Raw genomic sequence first — 19,768 nt, 5'->3', positions numbered from 1 at the left:
TCTTCCCAGACCAGGGCCCGAACCCGTATTCCCTGCATTAGCAGGCAGACTCTCAACCACTGCGCCACCAGGGAAGCCCTGTTTCCTTTTAAGAACTGTTTTTTTCTTCTCGTGGCAGGGGAAAAAGAATTTAAGTATTTGGAGAACTGCCTATGGAAAAATTTCTCTGAACACAATTTTGTTAAGGTTTGTTGTGTCTATTTGAGATTTTTTTTTCCAATGACTATACTGTATGCAATGATGACATTGCAGTCTTTGAATCTGAATTTATACCAGTTGAGACATCTCTGGGGTCTTCATGTCTGCACGGGCTTGCCTGACTGGGATTTGAAGGGGCAATAATTTTAAAAATTTATTATTATTACTATTGATTTTCTTATTGTCCTCTTAAGATATTTTGTTATCAATGTTCTGCTACATCCAAAGTGGCTGCTTGTTAATACAATTTCACCTTTTTCCCTAAGCTTCCAATGCCAAACTCTAATCCACTGACAAAAGTGGTGGCCAAAATGTCCCTACCCATAATATCTGTGACACAGGAACATTGTAAAAAGATCTGAGTCACACAGAATTGGGGATCTGCAAGGACACACTCAGGTTGTTCAGAATTTTTATTTCAGCAAATTTCTACAAGGTGGTGGGGAGTTATGTGAGTTGCTTCAGCCATGACAACTTGACAGCTTTAACATGCCCAGTTGAGGAAGGGTTACCACCAGCCTGGGTCTATTTTGTAGTACCCATCCAGCACTGACACACTGGTCAGTAGCAGAGATGTGACCTTCAGTGGGAAAGCTGATATGGTCGGCTGAGATGATATATTTCATGCATTTGTGTGAACATTTCTTCTTGAATATTTGATGCTCCTGGAATGATTTAGAGAAGTCTTTTAAATTAGCATGTAATTTAGTCATATTTAAAGACATAAATCATTGTAGGTTTTTCCCCAACAAGGGAACGTGGGACATGGAAGGACCATTGCTCAAGACCTGGTGTGGACAGCTATTGGCAACACCATCTCAGTACCTTGTTGGCTAGGTGATAGAAGCTGGCAAGGTATGTATGAGGGATTACAGGGAAAAAGAGAAAGCTATTGAAATATCCATGTAGTGCCATAATCAGAATTGTTGTTAAGGTGGCATGGGTACTTTTTTAGAATTGTCTTCAGAAAGACAAGGGTACAGGTAAACAGTAGGAATTTATAGGCAAGAAGAGTAGGGCAAGATGCTACTTTCATAGACAGATGCTTGAGACTCCTATTGTCTTGTTGAAGATTCTTTATACCAATCAAAAATGGAGACCACTGATTATTAGAAATTTTGTCCTACTTTGATTCTGGGGATTGTTAAGAAAAAATTATCTAAAACTTGGAAGTAAGCCAAAAAGATTACTGTCTGCCTTTTCAAAGACATATTAAAGCATTGTTCAACAAGTCTGCCCAAAGGTCATCTGCTTCTGGGAGGGGAATGGCAAACAATAGCCCCAGCCCTCCTCAGCCAAACTAGCTCTCCACCTGTTTTTGCATAGCTTCAAATGAAGAATGGTTTTTACAATCTTAAGTGATTGGGAAAATATCTAAAGAAGATTAATATTTTGTCACATGTGAAAAGTATATGAAATTCAAATTTAAGCGTCCATAAGGTTGTACTGGAATATAGCCAGGCTCATTCAATCAGATATTGTCTATGTTTTTGAGCTTCACACACTCCTCAGTTTTTGCCTCTTTGTAGGAAAGGTTTGCAGACCCTTTACCTAAGGGCTGTAACTTTGTTCTATTGTTTCTTATTGATAAGGGTTCAGACTCTGGTGGTAGATATCTTGCTTGTTAAGATAGATAAGTTACAATCTTTTTTCGAAGTTGAAGATGCAAGTGGTATCTGTTCACAGGCAAGATAACCCCGAAGGCTAGAGTTTTATTGCCTTGTAAAATATATACCAGTTTTGTATCTAATTTTTCCATCTTATTCTAACATTCTCTTTTCTGCTGTTGCAGCATCTTACATCCTCCTTTGAATCAGCTTTGTCATCCTGCTGGTTCCTTTATTAATGAGTTAAATACATCTCTGACTTGTGCCAACTATTTATTTGTTTGAATGTTTTTAACTTTCTGAAAACTTATTTTGACATGTTCTTCTAAAATCGATTCTTTTATTAAGAAAACTCTGCAGTGGTTGTTGTCAGTTCAAATTACCTATAGCAGGCCAGTCCCATGCTTCTAATATTTGTATGCTCTTTTCTCATAATGCATAATGATGAGAACTGCTAGAGTCCCCTTGGAAGGAGTATCAATTTGTCTTGAACTCCATGCCCCATACACAAAGAACAAAATAGTGCCTTACAGTCAGCTGGTGGGTGGGTGTCTGGTTTCTGAGAAGTTAAAAAATTGTTTAAATTTTGTCTAGAAATGCTAATTTCTTCCCAGAAATGGCTTATAAATTACATCACTCAAAAAACCAGACCAGACTTGGGACAATGTTCCCTTCACAGACATCACAAGTTCAAGAGCAAATGCTTGAGCCCTGTCCTGAAATTTAAAGTAGGAAAGTCCAGAAGTCCAGTTTAGCCCTGTTAAAAAGAAAACCACAAGCCCAAAATGGCATCACTTGCTTGTGCTAAAAGCCCATGAAACCAAACTTAGACTCAATACCTAACCTAACTGCAGTTTCGACCTTCCTCAGAAATAGTTTGAAATTTTCTGATCAGCACCAATGAGATAATCTGTCACAAGGGTCCTCTCCATCCACCTCTCCCTTCTCCCCTCCCCCACTACAGAGGAAGAAGAGGCAATATGCATGATAAAACCCTTGCTGGTCCTTTCCATCCAAAAAGATGTCCTGGCCTAAAAATAATCATTTCTTTTCTTTGGTAATAGCTCCCTGCCCCATCCTTCTTCCTATAAAAACCTTCCATTGTGTACAACACTTCTGAGAGCCCTCTAGTTCTAGTTAGGTGGATGCTGCCCTCATGAATTGCCTAATAAAGCCAGTCAGACCTTCCAATTTACTCAGTTGAATTTTGTTTTTAACCCTTCCAGGTTTCCAACTCCTTCTTTGTCTAGGGGTCTTCTAATGCTTACAGGATTTAACTTGTTAACAGGGTCTAACTTTCCGCAGGGAGGCAGTGCTGAGTAGAAACTGGACTTGCCGGTCACATTAAAGCACATAAGTTGGTCAAGATCCCCTAATTGTGAAGCAGCCATAAAACCCAAGTATCTGTGTCCCTGCAATGGTTCCCCTCTGAGTAGTGGGCTATCAACAATAGGACAAGCAGCAGACAGGCTCCTAGGAAACTACATTCGGGAGGAACTCCCAGCCTCCTGCTCTTTCAAAGGAGCACCCTAATCTTCTACTTTTATTCTTTGCTATTTCATTTTATGACTTAAAAGAAATAGAAGAAAAATTACATTGCAAGAATATTTAAACCTAGAGCAAATAATGAGAGAGTGAAAGTCTTTACTGTTTAAGTGAACAGTATACAGGGAGCACCCAGACAGTGATGTTTTGAATGAAATTATGCTTCCGTCTTGTTTCAGTGTTTTACTGCTATAGGGAAAGAGGAAAGTCTACCCTTCCACAGCCATTCTCCCACCCACAGAGTAATCTGCAAAGTTTCTGTATATCAGAACATCACTGTCACCCAGCATTTTGTTGAAGAGAGTTTAATCCATCCAGGGAGTTTAAATTGGATTATCCCAGTAGGAAAGGGATGGGCATTTTGAGAGTAAGGGATTATCCCAGTGAAGGGCTGGTATAACGGGGTGGGGGAGTGACCAGCCAGTGATGAGTGATGAAGACATGAGTCTGGATTCTGAATCTAGTTGTCTTGGACTTTGCCTGGTGTGCGTAAGGTTAAAGATGGCCCCGGCCCTGTGGACCCAGGCTGGGAGTTAGGTAATGTTTTATCCCCTTGAAAGCCTGCCCTCAAACAGCCAGAGTGTGTAGGTCAGAAAGGTTATCCACCACCACGTTACTCTGTTTATTTTCTTTTTGTCATCCCTGAGTCTTGGGTCAACCCCACCCCTGCTCTGTCCCCCACGAATTAATAGAAAGGAGCAAACCCCCGGTTGGGTCACGGTGATAAGAAGAGCCAACCGCACCCCGCCCCGCCCCGCGTTAGCAGCTGGAGGTAACCTCAGCGAAGAGCCTGTTCCCTCCTCTCCACGATTTTCCCTCCCGCGAGAACTTCTGCACCGAGAATGGGCCTGGTTTTACAGATAAGGCCGAGCTTGCAGTTGAGACGAAGCGCTGTCGGGAGTGCTGCTCTTCCTTCTTTGTAGCGTTCTTGTGATGGTTAACGGAGCTGATTAAAGTGCAAGGCACAGAGTCTGGAACAACGTAAGTACTCAATCAACGGTCTCCATTATTCTCACTATCATGAGCCCGTTAGTTATAACTGGGGGTCGAAAAAAAATCAACGGAGAACCGGAAAGGTCTGCAAACGGGGCGGGACACTGGAACCTCGAATTGAGGGGGGGGGTGGCGGGGGAGAGCCCACACCAGCAGCCAATCCAGCTGTCCCGGGGAGGAAGAGGAGGAGCCACAGCCGCCCCCGGGACCTCGCTGCTCAGCCCCGGGCCGAGCGCCTGAAACCGCTCCGCTCCGCCGCTCCACGTCTCCACCCCGCCCGAGGCCGTCGCTCCTTCCTCGCGCAGCCATGGCCTCAGGTGCCACTCCCGCGGCCGTGAAGGTGAGATTAGTCGTCCCGGCTGCTGCGGTCCTCCGTGCCCTGTACGATCCCGCTCCCACCCGGGGAGACCACGCCTCTGGGCCGTGCGCCCAGCCAGTGCGCCCCCGCCGCGGCGGGGAGGGTCTGAGGCCGGTTAGCCCAGGGGCAGCGGGCGGGGGAGAGAGAACAATTGCAGCGTCGTCCCCCAGCCTTTGGTCTCAGCTGCATCCGCAGCGCGCAGGAGGTAGGCAAGCCCTTCAGAGAGGGACAGCGGACCGGTGCTGCGCCCGCGCCCAACCCTTCCCGAGCACCTTTCTGGGCAGATGCGTCTGGCCGGGGCTAGCGGGTGTGCCAGGTGGGTGGGCACCTGCAACCGCTGAGACGGGCTCCTTGAGCCCTGACCGACTTCAACGCTTCCGCTCTGACTTGGCTTTCTGCCCGCGGCCCACGTGGGAAAACTGCATGCTTGATCTTTTGCAAGCTTCCGGCTTTTTTGTGTGTTCTAAACTTAGGCCTTCTCTGCTTTGAGAACTCTTGAGAGTTTTTTAGAACACCGAAATGGAGTATGGGAATACTGGGCCACTCTCTGTTTGGAGGCCTCTGGCTTTAAACTGCTTTGTTGGCAACCTTGAAAGTTAGGGATCAGTTTCCTTGTGCCCTTGGTCCTCAGAGGTCTCGGTACAAGGCATCGTTGTGCAGTGGGAGCTTTGGCCGGAGGAGGGCAAGAGTTCCGAGGATTGCAACAAGTTTCCCTGGGACTTTGACGCACTTCTTCCTGGTTGATGCATCGCAGGGAGAGACTGTAGAATTATAGTACACAGAAATAAACAGGATCAAAGTTAAGATCTCTTCCAGGCTGTTTATGATCAGCTAAAAACTCAGTTGACTTGTTTGGCTTTAGAAATTCTTGGCCGTGAGATAGGAAGGTCCGTCGCCTTCAAGTATCTCTCTTGACTCCGCGTTTTGTGTTCAGTTCCCCCTGGAGAAGGCAAATCTCTGAGATCAGTATGTAATCAACCAGAGTGATTAGCTTAGTAGGCCCTTGCAGCTTTCAGACACTTGATGTCAGGGGGTGGGTTGGGGAGAGTTGCAGTCACATTTAGATACTATATTCCCTTTGCCATTTTGAAAAAAATCTTGCATTAAACAAATATTGTAGAATGCCTCTTCCTTATCAGTCATGGAAAACAAAGCAGAATTTTTATGAAGCTCTTTTTCATTTCAGTAAAATGGGAACATTACTGCAGGATTTGCTGAGACGTTAGAATTGTATTGTCTTTCTAGCACATGGCTGAAACTTATTAAATGGTAGTGCTTCTAAGTGAGGGAGCTGAGATTAATTTTGAACATCTTTTCTCCAAAAATTAAATTATGATAGACCACAGCTTTCAGTGGACAAGCAGGAAACTATCGCCTTTCCCTTACAAGAATACACTTAGAGTGACATTAAAAATAGAGAGCAGTGGTATTTAAAACAGTCTCACTTTAACCTGGTTTCGCATTCTCCCTACCACACAGTTTCCCTGTAAAATTAGTGCAGTGCATTTAAGTGCAGAATGGGCACTGTGATTACAGCCCTGATGTAAATATTGAATGATGTATATTTTTGTTCTTGGCCAGCTGCAGAAAATAAAATTAATAGGTACAAATAGTGCTAGGCCTGCCTGCTGATTTTTCTCTTTGGGGTTAGAACAGGTGAAAATTTTGCTGTTGCAAATCCATGATTCCTACACCATTTCTGCCAGACTGCTGAGGCAACATCCTATATAGAAAACATGAAATGCTAGTGTCCAGCGCAAAATAAGCTAATGAAAACCGTATCCTATCCCCAGATCATAAAATATAGAGCTGTAGTGTTCCTTAAGACCATATAACCACAGAAACCTCTTTTTGTGGACATAAAGCTGAGGCCCAGAAAGGTCACCTAAGGAGTCCAGAATTATAGTTGGACCTAGATAGTGATAGAATTGGCTTAGAGCCTGGCATTCCACCAACTAGATGTGAGCCATTTCTGAAATCTGACATGTAGTCCCTGTGCCCTGTTTTATTCTGTTGACAAAGGTCATGCAGCCTTAAGGAAAAGGGAGTGTAGAGTGTTTGCATGAAGCAAGCTGCCTGCCGAGTGCCCAGTGGACACTCTCCCATAGTACTAGTAGCAGCCACTGTCTGGGAGGACCTCAGGGAGACAGTGTCCTCCGGCAACAGCCACGGGCAGTGGCATGCTTGGCCATGTAGAGGGCTGAACCGATCTCTGGCATTCTGGAGGGCTCCTGTAATGGGCCATGGCTCCCCTAGGCAGCTGCCCAGCTTTTACTCTGAGGGATTAAAAATAAGTCTTGTTTACATGGTTGCTATGACAAGGAGGGGATATGGTCCCATCATAGTTGGGTAGTGGGCTATAAACAAAATGGTATCAATATTTTTTTTTTTTTTTTTAATGAATAGCCCAGTTTTGCTTTTTTTTTTTAAAGAAATTCACGTTCTTTTTTATTTATTTATTTATGACTGTGTTGAGTCTTCGTTTCTGTGCGAGGGCTTTCTCTAGTTGCGGCAAGTGGGGACCACTCTTCATCGCGGTGCGCGGGCCTCTCACCATCGCGGCCTCTCTTGTTGCGGAGCACAGGCTCCAGACGCGCAGGCTCAGTAATTGTGGCTCACGGGCCCAGTTGCTCCGCGGCATGTGGGATCTTCCCAGACCAGGGCTCGAACCCGTGTCCCCTGCATTGGCAGGCAGGTTCTCAACCACTGTGCCACCAGGGAAGCCCAAAATGGTATCAATATTAAGGGGGACGGTCAAGTCTAGACTGGAGAACAGGCCTTTGAAGCTCTCTTTTTCGATGGCTGAGTGCGGCCAGCAAAGGCCTTCACACTGAAAGTCCTTGAGTGACCTTGAGAAACTGGTGGACAACCCACAGGCCCCAGTTAGAAACCAAATGACCAATGAGCCTTCATTTTTTGCCTAGAGACACAATGCCATTTGGGGCATGACAATTCCTCCCTTAGTATAACTGTCCTGAGCATTGTAGGACATAGAACACATCCTGGGTCCCCTCTCCCCAAAAAATGCTGGTAGCACTCCCTCCAGTCATTGTGGCAGCCAGAAATTTCCCCGTGGATTTCCAGGCACCTCCCAGGAGAGCCTCAGCGCTTGGTTGAGGACCCCTGGGCTATAAATCCCTGAGACAGAGACCGCCTGGTGAGGAGATGAAGAAGCAGCCAGGTTGGTGTCCTGAGCAGCAGAGAAAAACAGAGATGGGGGCTTTTTTGCTGTTGCTTTGAGAAAGGTGTGTGTGTGTGTGTGTGTGTGCGTGCGTGCGTGCGTGCGTGTGTGCATGTGTGTGTGGCTGCTTTGGGTCTTCATTGCAGCGCGTGGGCTTCATCTTGAGGTGGCTCCTCTTGTGGAGCACGGGCTCTAGGCACACAGGTTTCAGTAGTTGTAGCATGTGGGCTCAGTAATTGTGGCTCACGGGCTCTAGAGCTCAGGCTCAGTAGTTGTGGCGCACAGGCTTAGTTGCCCCGCGGCATGTGGGATCTTCCGAGACCAGGGATTGAAGCTGTGTCCCCTGCATTGGCAGGCGGATTCCTATCCCCTGCACCACCAGGGAAATCCCTGAGGAAGGTTTTTTGATTGTGATTATAATCATGGTATTCTAGAGTCTGTGCCTCAAAAGCATCTAAAGCAGTAGTTCTCAAAGCCTGTGCTGCATCTGCACCCTCCCGGGAATTTGTTAGAAATGCAGATTCTTTGGCCCTTCCCCAATCCTGCTGAATCTGAAATGGGGAGGTGGGCAGCAAATTGGATTTTCAAGAGCCTCAGTATATTCAGGTGCCCGCTAAAATGTGATAACCATTGGCCGTGGAGCTTTGAAAAGGCTGGGCATCTGCATTTTTAACAAGCTCCTCAGGTGTTTCTTAGTGAACTAGTTTCCTTGGCTGCTGTCACAACCACCACAAACTGGATGGCATAGAACAACACAGGTGTAGACACTTAACAATTCTAGCAGTCAGAAGTCCAGAATGAGTCCCATGGAGCTAAAATCAAGATGTCAGTAGGGCAGGTCCTCTTGGAGGATCTAAGGGAGTATCTGTTTCCTTGCTTTTTCCGGCTTCTAGAGATCACCAGCGTTCCTTGGCTCTGGGCCCTACATTACATCGCCTTTTCTCTCCCTGCTTCCATCATCACATCGCCTTCTTCCTCATTTGACCTTCTTCAAAGGACCCTTGTGATTACATTTAGGGTCCACCCACATAATCCAGAATCATCTCCCCATCTCAAAATCATTAATCACACAGGTAACATGCACAGGTTCTCATAATTAGAATGCTGAGAGGCTCTCTTGCAGGAGCCATTATTCAGCCTATGATGCTCAGCTAGCCCAGATTTTAGAAATTATGATCTGGGCCCTAGTGCAAGGGTGCTCAATTATGGCTACACGTTAGAACCACCTGAGGAGCTTTAAGAAAAATAACAACTCTGTCTTGCTCAATTAGAATATCTGGAATCTGGGACCTGGGCTTTGGTACTGAAAGCTCCCCTGGGGATTCTAGTATCCAGCAGCTGACCCAGGAGGAGCACCAGGAAGAATCCTATGTCCTTCCACAAGTGAAGGAGAGTGCTACAGAGTACAGTAAGCTTGGAGGAAAATCCTCCTCAAAAAGTCACTGACCACTTCAGGAGGTGAATTGTATCTTCAAAGAGGGTGTCTACCCATTAGAATAATATCTTGACTTTGCAAGGAGAGGTTGGTTAAATAAAAACCAGGGATGTTCTGAACCTGAAGTTATTTTGGATTAGCACTCCCCCCACCAAGACTTCATTTAACTTTAATTACCTCTTCAAAGACCCTATTTCCAAACATAGTCAAATCCTGCTCTTTGATGATCGCTAATCATCAAAGAAAGGCAAATCAAAACCACAATGAGATCATCTCACACCTGTCAAAATGGCTATCATCAAAAAGTCTACAAATAACAAATGTTGATGGAAGCAACCTAAGTGCCCATGAGCAGATGAAAGGATAAAGGAGTGGTATATATATACACAATGGAATATTAGCCATAAGAAAAGAATGAAATTCTCCACTTCATGGAGTGCTAGGTTCCTCCATGTAGTATAAAGTGATGGTGAGCGGCTGTTTAAACCAAGTGGGGTATGTGAAATCTCCTGTGGCTGGTACCAGGGGAAGTGGACACAGGGTAGGGGTTGGTGTGAACCCTTTTGGTATCGTTGGAAGTAACCATTCTGGCCGGGTAAGACAACATTTAGATAAAATGCTTACACAGTCTCAGAGAGGAAGTCAAACCATCTCTTCTTTTTGAGGAGTTTGGCTTTGTGGTCTGCAAGTGGAAAAGTGTGGGATGAATCAACTTGCTGTTAAAATCTAGCAATGGCCTTGATGGACCAGGGGGTCCTTATTTCAGAACTTTATCTTGTGTAGTGAAGAAGTCCTGGCTGGGCAGAATTGGCCCAGAAATTCCATCTCAGACCTTGAACACTTTTCCTAAGCATTTTTAGGACTGCTTGGACTGAGGGCGATGCCTCTGGCCTAGAAAGCCTGGTAAGTATGCATGAGGTCTTGCATGGACAGCCCCCTTCCTTACAAGGTGGGTCACTCAGCTGCCGAGTTGCTGTTTCCATGCTTGCTCTGTGACCTTCGTCCAGAACTTGAACTCTGAGGATCAGTTTCTTCATAACATGGAGACAAATTTCTAATAGGTTGTGGTGTTTATCAAGGATTCCAGGGGATACTGGGAGGTAGTACATCATAGTGGTTGAGTATGAAAGACCTGGGTTCCAATCCCAGCTTTGCTCTTTATAATTTGCTCTTTGGACACATTTCTTTTAAGTTTTGTGTTTCTCTTTCCTCTTTTATAAAATGGGTGTTACACTGTAGGGCCCATCTTACAGGGTGGATGTGAAAATTAAATGAGGTAAGGCCCCTGGAGAACTTGGCCACAGTGCCTGTGACATGTAAATGCGAAGACACAGTTACTTTATCAAGGCAGGTACTGAGCTGACCATTTGAATTTAGAGGCTGGAGGGGAATGACAGTTAGGCCACTAGTGCTTGGGAGTTTCGTCCCATAGTTATACTTTACCATGGAGCCAGCAGGTGGCGACATTGCCACATCTTGGCACTGCTGGCCTCCGTCTGCAGCAAAAAAAAGGTTAGCGATGGAGTTCCCTAGTGTGGCTGTACTCAGTTGCTACACTTGTCCTGTGTCCCTTCCAAGATATGGGTTTTGAGAAACAACTTGAGCCAGTTTGACTGGACGGGCTCTCCTGCAGATAATTCCAGTGCCAGAGAACACATCCTGGCCTTTCTGACGAGCTGTAATGGCTCTTGTTTTCACACCCAGTACTAAATATTCCTCACTGAGGGCTGAGTTAACAGCTACCCAGTGCATGGTCATCATGCAGCCAGCGTGGTTTGGGCTGAAGCTTGGGGCTGCTGAGGGTGGGCTCCAGGGCACTGAACTTCAGCAGGACCCCAACTGGCATTTCTTATTCACTGCTGTGAGGCTGGGCTGGCTTGCCTAAACAGAGGGTGGTTTCAAAACCAAGTCTGGTTTGTTTTGTATATACGAGTGTGAATCCAGTGTTAAATCCAGAATGCGAGATGCCGTGGCCCAGGGGAATGGCCAGAAACAGCCAAGTCAGAGTGGTAGTATTTAAAAAAAAAAAGGAAGCAAAAAAACACCAAACATTTCCATGAGTAGAAGAGTCCCCAGAGGGTAGGCTGAGAGTAATTTCAAAGTCAGCAACTCAGTTCGGTGGTCTGAGGTGATGACATGGGCTGGACAGTTCATTACACCCCCTACCCCATCCCAACTATGATCTGTGGTGCTTCGGCCTTACATGAAATGATAAAGACACCAGCTACAGGAAGGGTTAGGATTTCATAAAATAGTGTGATTTTAAAAATTTCTACTGAACTGAAATGAATTTAAACCCACTGACGTAAGTGAACACTTCTGTTGATTTGAAAACTGCAGTCCTGTATTGGTTAGTCTCTACCTACGATGTTAAGTTGTAACAAAGAAAAATGTTGACTTGCTGTAGAATATGTAACCTGCTGTGGTTTCAACAATGTACCACAAGGTGGCAGCAACTTCAAAAACTGGTTTAGCCACTTGAGGAAGTCGTGGGATGCTTTCCAAGTACTAAATCATGTAACCTGCAGTTCTTTGTAAAAATCTTACTCAGTCGCCCTTTTTCTTATTTTGTTGATTTATTTTTCTAGGAAATAGGGCCAGAGAGGTAACTATTTTCCCACATACTAGTATAAATCAACTGTGTAACCTGATCTCAAAATTATTTAATTCAGATGTTCAGTTAATTTTTAACATTGGAGTTTTGTTCTCAAGGAGCTACTTTCTTTGAGTAGAAATTTTACTCAAGTGACAATAGATTTAAAGCTGTTCATTGAAAAAAACATGCTCACGTGACTTTTTATTAGGTTTCTAGTAAAGAGTCATCTCTGTAGCCTGTTGCTGACAATTTAAATAGTATTTTTCCTTTAGGAAGTATCAACCCAGGGAAACCTTCCTAATGATTTCAGTTATTTCATTTTTAGTTAACAGTTTATTAATATATTTAGTTATCTCTGTAATTGTTTTTGTTCAGGTGTCTTAATCATCAAATTAGATTAACTCTATAGGGTAATATCAGGGTTTTTAAACTCAAATTACTTCCTGAAGATGAGGACAATTAAGTTAATGTCTAGAAAATGCAATATGACACTTAAAAATAATTTGGAACTACAGACCTTTGAATTACTTACTTACATTTACATGTATATGAATGACAGTTGGATTTCATAAATATAAATGAGGCTAACTTTTCATGCTATTCCAGATTCCTCTATCTGTGATCCCTTACAGCTCTGATTTTAGTGGCATAGGAAAGAAAATCTCTCGTTTCTTTATCAAGTACGGTAATGAGGAGAAATCCTTACCAAATGGAAATGCTGAATATTTTCTATCCTAGTTGTTTTTTGAACATTTATTCCATCACGCATTTAGTAGAGATAATAAAATTGGTTAGAAAGTACTTTCTCCAACCATATTTACCTATTTTTAGGTTTGGCTTTATGATTTAAACTAGTTGAAGTACGTTTCCATGCTAATTTGTTATTCAAATAGTCAGCAAAAATGTGATTTAGTCCAAAAAGATGACTCATGCTTTGGTTATTTCTGGAATATAGAAGGCTTTCGAATGTTTGCTGAATAAATGACTGCTTTTCAGGAATGTTCAGATTTTTAAAACAACTAGGGCTTAGCAGGAATGGAGAAGAGCATATGAGTATGGATAAACGAATTTGCTTAAAATAATCATTTTGTTTCTACTGCAAACTGATCAAATGTGATATCTTTTTATTGTCTCCTTCAGATTGGAATAATTGGTGGGACAGGCCTGGATGATCCAGAAATCTTAGAAGGAAGAACCGAAAAATATGTGGACACTCCATTTGGCAAGGTTAATATCCAGTTAGTGGAGACATACTAGCTTTTTTCTTTCTCCCTGCTGCCTTGATTTTTAAGTTAAAAAATTTTTTTAAATTGCTTTTGTCTTGGCAGCACAGGGCTGCCTGCCCCAGGCTGAGAGAGGCCAGGAGTTCTGTTATTGGGTTCTGCCAACTGAGACAGTATCCCTGAGATTGCCTTGGACTTGACTACTGAGAACATGGCTTTTAAATGTGTACAAATAATTTCTTAATTATACCCCTAGAAGCCAGATGCTCATTTCAAACACAGGAACTGTACTCTCCAGATCACTGCATTCAAATCAGCTTCTAATTTGGGGCCTATTGGTCATACCACAGTCTTTAACAAATGGGAGGAAATATCTAATGGCCTTTTCTTAGTACACCCTGGCCCAAAGGGGGATTTTGGGGGGGACTGAGAACACAACTGCATAACTGAATTGGAAATAAACACTCCTTTTCTATTAAAAGGAGGCTGGGGCTTCCCTGGTGGCGCAGTGGTTGAGAATCCGCCTGCCAATGCAGGGGACACGAGTTCGAGCCCTGGTCTGGGAAGATCCCACATGCCGTGGAGTGACTAGGCCCATGAGCCACAGTTGCTGAGCCTGCGCATCTGGAGCCTGTGCTCCGCAACAAGAGAGGCCGCGATAGTGAGAGGCCCGCGCACCGCGATGAAGAGTGGCCCCCACTTGCCGCAACTAGAGAAAGCCCTCGCACAGAAACGAAGACCCAACACAGCCATAAATAAATAAATAAATAAAATAAAATAAAAATAAAAAATAAAAATAAAAGGAGGCTGTTTAGTTCTCCCAGCCCTTGTGTCATCCAGCCAGGGTGAGGGTGTCTGCCTTCTCCTAACTCCATAGGGCTACTTCCAAATGCTGTGGTTCCTCTGATCCTCCTGCGAAGATCCCTGTATTTGGCAATCCCAACCAAACCCTCCTTTTCAGCCAAGTCCTTAGATTTGATCCCGTATCCTCCAAGTCCTGCCGTCAGCTTGCTCACTTCTTAGACTCATGTTTTCTTAACCTCCTAGGTTCTCAGACCTTTTCCTCCATTACCTGAGGTCATCTTGTGGCCATCTTAGACCTGGTTAACACAGCAAATGGTTCCAGTGCTGAGTTCTTAAATTCCCTGATAGTGGCCTCCTATTCCTTTCGCATTTCACCCACACCTGTTGTTGAACCTGCCAAATAGCCTTGACACATCTGTGTATGATCAGTGTGGTGTCAAGAGTCCCCAGGGGTGCTTGCTACAAATAGATCTTACTAAGTGGTACCTACCCACGCATGCTTCTAAGTCTTACGAATCTCTGTACTGGTAGAGAGGGCTCAGTAAACATTGAGTGACTAAGTTGATCCATCAAATCTAGACTCTTTTACTTCTTTGAAATATACCCTCAGACCCCAAGTTTCTATGAATCCTACTACAAGTGAACAATTGAAATGGCAGCTTTTTGATTGTTTCTATATGTGTTTTTAAATCACTGACTTGTAACCATTTTTCACTATGTGCAGCCTTCTGATGCCTTAATTTTGGGGAAGATAAAGAATGTTGATTGCGTCCTCCTTGCAAGGTAACGTATTTCAAGCTTTTGAATGTTACTACCAAAGGACATTTTAAATTTAACTTAAATTCTGAAAAGAGTAATGATGCAGGTATGAGTTTTTAATGTGTTGGTGGAGCCATAGCATCTGAGTCATCTTTATCGCTTATGGTTTCGGGGTAGGTTTTACTGACTTTGGAGATTAAAGATCTTGCCCATCCCCCCTTAGGTTGGGAAAATGTTTAGAACAATCCAATGAGTGATGCAATGATTTGACTAAACTTGAAGCTCTGCTTTCAGTTCTAGCTGCAAGAGGAAATGTTTTCTTTTGTTCTTTTCTGTCTTTTATCTTCTAGTTAACAAGATCAAGAGAAACTGCTTCATTCATGACCCCTTGTGTAGTAATAGTTCTGGATTTGTGGGGAGTGGGTTTCAGGTCGCTGAGGTGGGTTCTCTGTGGTGTCTACACCCTTATTGCCTTGACAAGGCTCGTGCTGTTCCCTAAAGACAAGAGCAAGTCATTTTATCACACAGTTAGAAATTAGTCAGACTGCATGTATTAGCTTTCTATTGCTGCATAACAAATGACCACAAATTTAGCAGCCTGAAACAGCATACATTATCCCCCAGTTTCCAGGTAACCGGAGTGTGGGCACAGCTCATCTGGGTCCTCTTCAGGGTCACACAAGTATATATTGTGTCACATGGGTATATTTAAGTGCTTGTTCTTATCTGGAGCTCCAGGTCCTCGTTCAAGCTCACGTAGGAGTTGGCAGAACTCAGTTCCTCAGGGTTGAAGGACTGAGGCTGTCAGTTCCTAGAGGCTGTCCATGTTCCCTGCTTTGTGGCCCTCCCCGTGGGCAGTTCACGAGACAGCAGCTTGCTGCTGCAAGGCCAGCAGGAGGGCCAGGTAGCGCATGCTGGCAGGCTGGGGCCTGATCATGGGAGTGACTCCCAGCACCTTCCGCTGTGTTCTGTTGGTTGGAAGCATCTCAGGTCCACCCACAGTTGAGAAGGAAGGAATTATTCAGAGCATGAAAATGAAGACCACCCTAGGGTCTGTCTGCCACACTGCATTTTTGAAACGGAAGTGGCTTTGCTGAGTCCAGTAAAACTAAATTTTAGTTCTAGATGGTCGCATAGGGTTGATTTCAGGCAACCTTCTTTGTTGGTCTGTGGTCATTGCTGGATAAACGCTTAATTTTTTCCAGACTGTAAGAGAAAATGGTTCTTGTTGTAGCCCCATGGTGAAGGTTTTATACTCTTGCCAGCTGAACTGAAGTGTGTCGGACTGTGAACCACTCTATGCAGTGGTTCTTAACTCCTTTTGATATGTGAATTTCTTTTGAAAATCTAATCAGAGATTTGGAGACCAGCCTTAGAAAAATGCATGTACAGGAGTCCCCTCTTATCCACGGTTTCAGTTACCCATAGTCAACTGTGGTCCAAAAGTATGAAATGGAAAAGTCTAGAAATAAACAATTCATAAGTTTTAAATCGTGTGCCGTCCCACCCCCTCTGCTTGGGTCAGGAGTCATCCCTTTGTCCAGCGTATCCACACTGTGTACACTACCCACCTGTTAGTATAGGAAAAAAACATAGCGTATATAGAGGTCAGTACTATACGCAGTTTCAAGCAGCCACAGAGGGGTCTTGTAACGCATTTCCTGTGGATAAGCGGGGACTACCATACTTTCTGGGCATTCATGGACTTCCACCTTCTGAGAGGTCGTTTATGACCTTGGGGTAAAAACCCTGATATGCTAATGCTTGTCTGCAATTATGTACAAATTATTTCCATATTCTTAATTCTGTTGTTGGTGATCAGAAGAGACATTAAAGTTTATTTCAAAATATCAGTATGGAATGATACAAGGGATACTGGATAGCAACCCTGTGGTGCATGTTTTTATTATCCATTTTACAGATCAAAAAAAAAAAACACTGGGGGCTGAGAGAGCTGAGTGATTTTGATGAGGTCACACAGCTGGTATGTGGCAGAGCTAGGATTTGAACCCAGGCAGTTTTACTTCAAAGCCCAAACTTTTAATCATTATCGTACAAAGTGAGATTTTTGTGTGTTGTTACTTCCTTGAAAGCCTGTTTCTGCATTATCACATGTGAAGACCACTGGTCTCTTGACACTTAGCCTTCCTGTGGCAGAACATTACCTGTGATGTTCGTACTTTTTCAAGCAGCTCAGGATAATTTTAACTCTCTGTGAAATACTGCTTATAAATATACTCTCTAACGTGTGAATTTTTTAAAATAATTTTAGAAATCAAGTTCCCGTTACTCGCTGTTTACTGGCACACTGGGTGGGTGGGTGTGGGGGGGTATGTGTGAGAGAGATAGGGGGAAAGAGTGTGTGTGTAAGTACTCAGTTTTTCGTCCAACAGATTGAACTACTCATATAGCAAGTCCAGTTCTAGGTACCAGCAGGGAAGACAGATAAGGGCCTCACCGTCTCAGGGCTGATGCTAGTGGGAAAGATGGACACTGAGAAGGAAATACATAGTTTGAGTGGCCAACAGGTGCCAGAAAGAAAAATAAGGTCAGGGGGTAGTGATGTGATGGAGATGCAGTGGTCGTGGAAAGCACTCCTCTGGCGAGGTGATGTGCGAGCCAAGGCTAAGCAGGAATGAGTGTAGCTAAGCAGCGAGGCCAGTGAGGCTGAGCCCCGGTGGGAAGGGATAAAGGTAAGGACTGACGTTGCCATTTGTAGGCTGGGCCCAGATGATACGAGCGCCATGGCAGAGTATTTGGATTTTGTTTGAAGCGTGACACGAAATCATCAGCGGTTGTGTTAAGTGTGGTGGGGCTGCCATAACAAGGTGCCACAGACTGAGTGGAAACAGAAATTTGTTTCCTCACAGTTCTGGAGGGTAGAGGTCGGAGATCAAGGGGTCAGCAGGGTTGGTTCCTTCTGAGGTTGGGAGGGAAGGATCTGTTCCGGGCCCCTCTCTTTGGCTTGTACCTGACTGTCTTCTCCCTATATCTTCACATGTTCTTCTCTGTGTATGTCTGTGTCCTTTTATAAGGACGCCATTCGTGTTGGATTAGGACTCACCCTAATGACTTCATTTTAACTTAATTACCTCATTAAAGACCCTGTCTCCAAATACGGTCACATTCTGATGTACTGGGGGTTAGGATTTCAGCCTAAGAATTTGGAGGGGACATAATTGAGCCCATAACAGTAATGATGCGTGAGGTGATCCATTCTTGGACCATACCTGCTGATGTCAACATAAACAACTAGGAAATCTAATATTTTAAATGTTTCATTAATTTATTTGGGTGATCGGGCAGAAAAGAATAGAGAGATTAGACTGGAAACTTGAGTTTCTATTTTGGGTGTTTCTTCCTTGGCACCTCTTGTTTTCCGTGTCATGGCTTATGAGAGACCAGATGCCTCAGATTCTGGGGTGTTGGTGCCCCGCAGGATAGACATGGCACATTTTACTGGAGAGTGAATTCTAAGTAAGCTGTTACCTACTCTTGATAGGAAAGTAAAATATGAAATGTAAATTGAGTCTGCACTTTATTTTTATTTTCAGCTGCATTGGGTCTCCGTTGCTGCGTGCGGGCTTTCTCTAATTGCGGCGAGCAGGGGCTACTCTTCTTTGCGGTGCACGGGCTTCTCATTGCGGTGGCTTCTCTTGTTGCGGAGCACGGGCTCTAGGCGCGTGGGCTTCAGTAGTTGTGGCACGTGGGCTCGGTAGTTTTGGCTCTCGGGCTCTAGAGCGCAGGCTCAGTAGTTGTGGCGCACGGGCTTAGGTGCTCCGTGGCATGTGGGGTCTTCCCGGACCAGGGCTCGAACCCGTGTCCCCTGCACTGGCAGGCAGATTCTTAACCACTGCACCACCAGGGAAGTCCCGAGTCTGCACTTGAAAACCAAATAGTTTATACTTAAAGTAGGCTGGTTATTGCCTGGCCTGTTCTCACTCTTCCTCTGCCAAGGAAAGCATTTTGGTGGGAAGGGCTGGAAGGCACTGCTGTAAATGAGTTTTCTTTTCCAAGAGTATTAAAAATGCCCTGCTCACTCCTCTACCATATTTAATATATTTACTCTCTTTCCTTAGGCATGGGAGGCAGCATACCATCATGCCTTCGAAAGTCAACTATCAGGCGAACATCTGGGCTCTGAAGGAGGAGGGCTGTACACATGTCATAGTGACCACAGCTTGCGGTTCCTTGAAGGAAGAGATTCAGCCTGGTGATATCGTCATTATTGATCAGTTCATTGACAGGTGAGCAGTCATCTAAAATGCTCAGGCTCCTCCTGTACGATCATTCCCAGCTCAAGTGGACTATGTGTGGGGACTTGGGGGAAAGGGGACACAGGCCCACAGATACAAAATAGAAGAATCATCATGAACGCTCAAGTTCCTAATTCCCAGCTTCAACATTTATCAGTTTGTAACTTTAAAAGAACTCTTTAAAAAACAAATTACTTAATATTTCCTTAGTATTAGATGTCTAGGCAGTGTTCTCTTTTTCCCTATTGTCTCACAGACTTTTTTTTTTTTGTAGTTGGTTTGTTGAAATGAGGGTCCAGAGAAGCCTTTTTTTCTTTTTTGTCCTATAGTCTCCCCACATGCTGGATTTTACTGATTGCATCCTTAAGTCTCATTTAGTGTCTTCCCCTGTCCCCTGTGTTTACCGTAAACCAGTGCTTAACTCTAGAGGCCTGATCGGAACCAGGTTTGAATTCTTGGTGAGAATCTTTCTGCATCATATCAGGAGGCACGTAATGTCTGGTTGTCTTTTCGTGATGTTAAGATCAATAGTTGGTTCCTGAGCTAGGGATTTTCTGTTACTTAACTGCACAAGGAATCTATAATGTTCCTTTACCAAAATATTGGACTGCCAAGATCCTGGGCTTTCTCTGCATTTAGAAGTAGTTGAAGAAGTCACAAGAAAATGGGTGGTCTCCTAGGGACCCCATCCTCATGCTGCTCCCACCTCCCATTCCTGGGGGAAGTAACCACTTCCCAGAATGCTCTGGATGGAGACAGGTAACTGCAGTCTGCTACTTGAGCCAGAGCGGTGGGGAGAAGTACCACAGAGAG

At 44.3% G+C, this 19,768-nt stretch overlaps 1 protein-coding gene across 1 annotated transcript in view; it reads left to right on the top strand.

Moving 5' to 3' along the window:
- The first annotated feature begins 4,507 nt into the window (after positions 1-4,507).
- Positions 4,508-19,768, top strand: part of MTAP (methylthioadenosine phosphorylase) — a 39,103-nt gene continuing 23,842 nt past the window's right edge. Inside the window, exons 1-4 of the mRNA XM_082400621.1 lie at positions 4,508-4,683; positions 13,054-13,140; positions 14,665-14,723; positions 18,779-18,946. Coding sequence (XP_082256747.1) covers positions 4,651-4,683; positions 13,054-13,140; positions 14,665-14,723; positions 18,779-18,946 — 347 coding nt within the window. The 5' untranslated portion in view covers positions 4,508-4,650. The remainder of the gene's footprint in view (positions 4,684-13,053; positions 13,141-14,664; positions 14,724-18,778; positions 18,947-19,768) is intronic.

This window comes from Balaenoptera borealis, assembly GCF_965194805.1.
Source record: "Balaenoptera borealis genome assembly, chromosome: 8".
In the NCBI taxonomy this organism is placed as follows: Eukaryota; Metazoa; Chordata; class Mammalia; order Artiodactyla; family Balaenopteridae; genus Balaenoptera; species Balaenoptera borealis.
The sequence above is the reverse complement of the archived record's forward strand: the minus strand, read 5'-3'. Positions and strand labels throughout refer to the sequence as shown.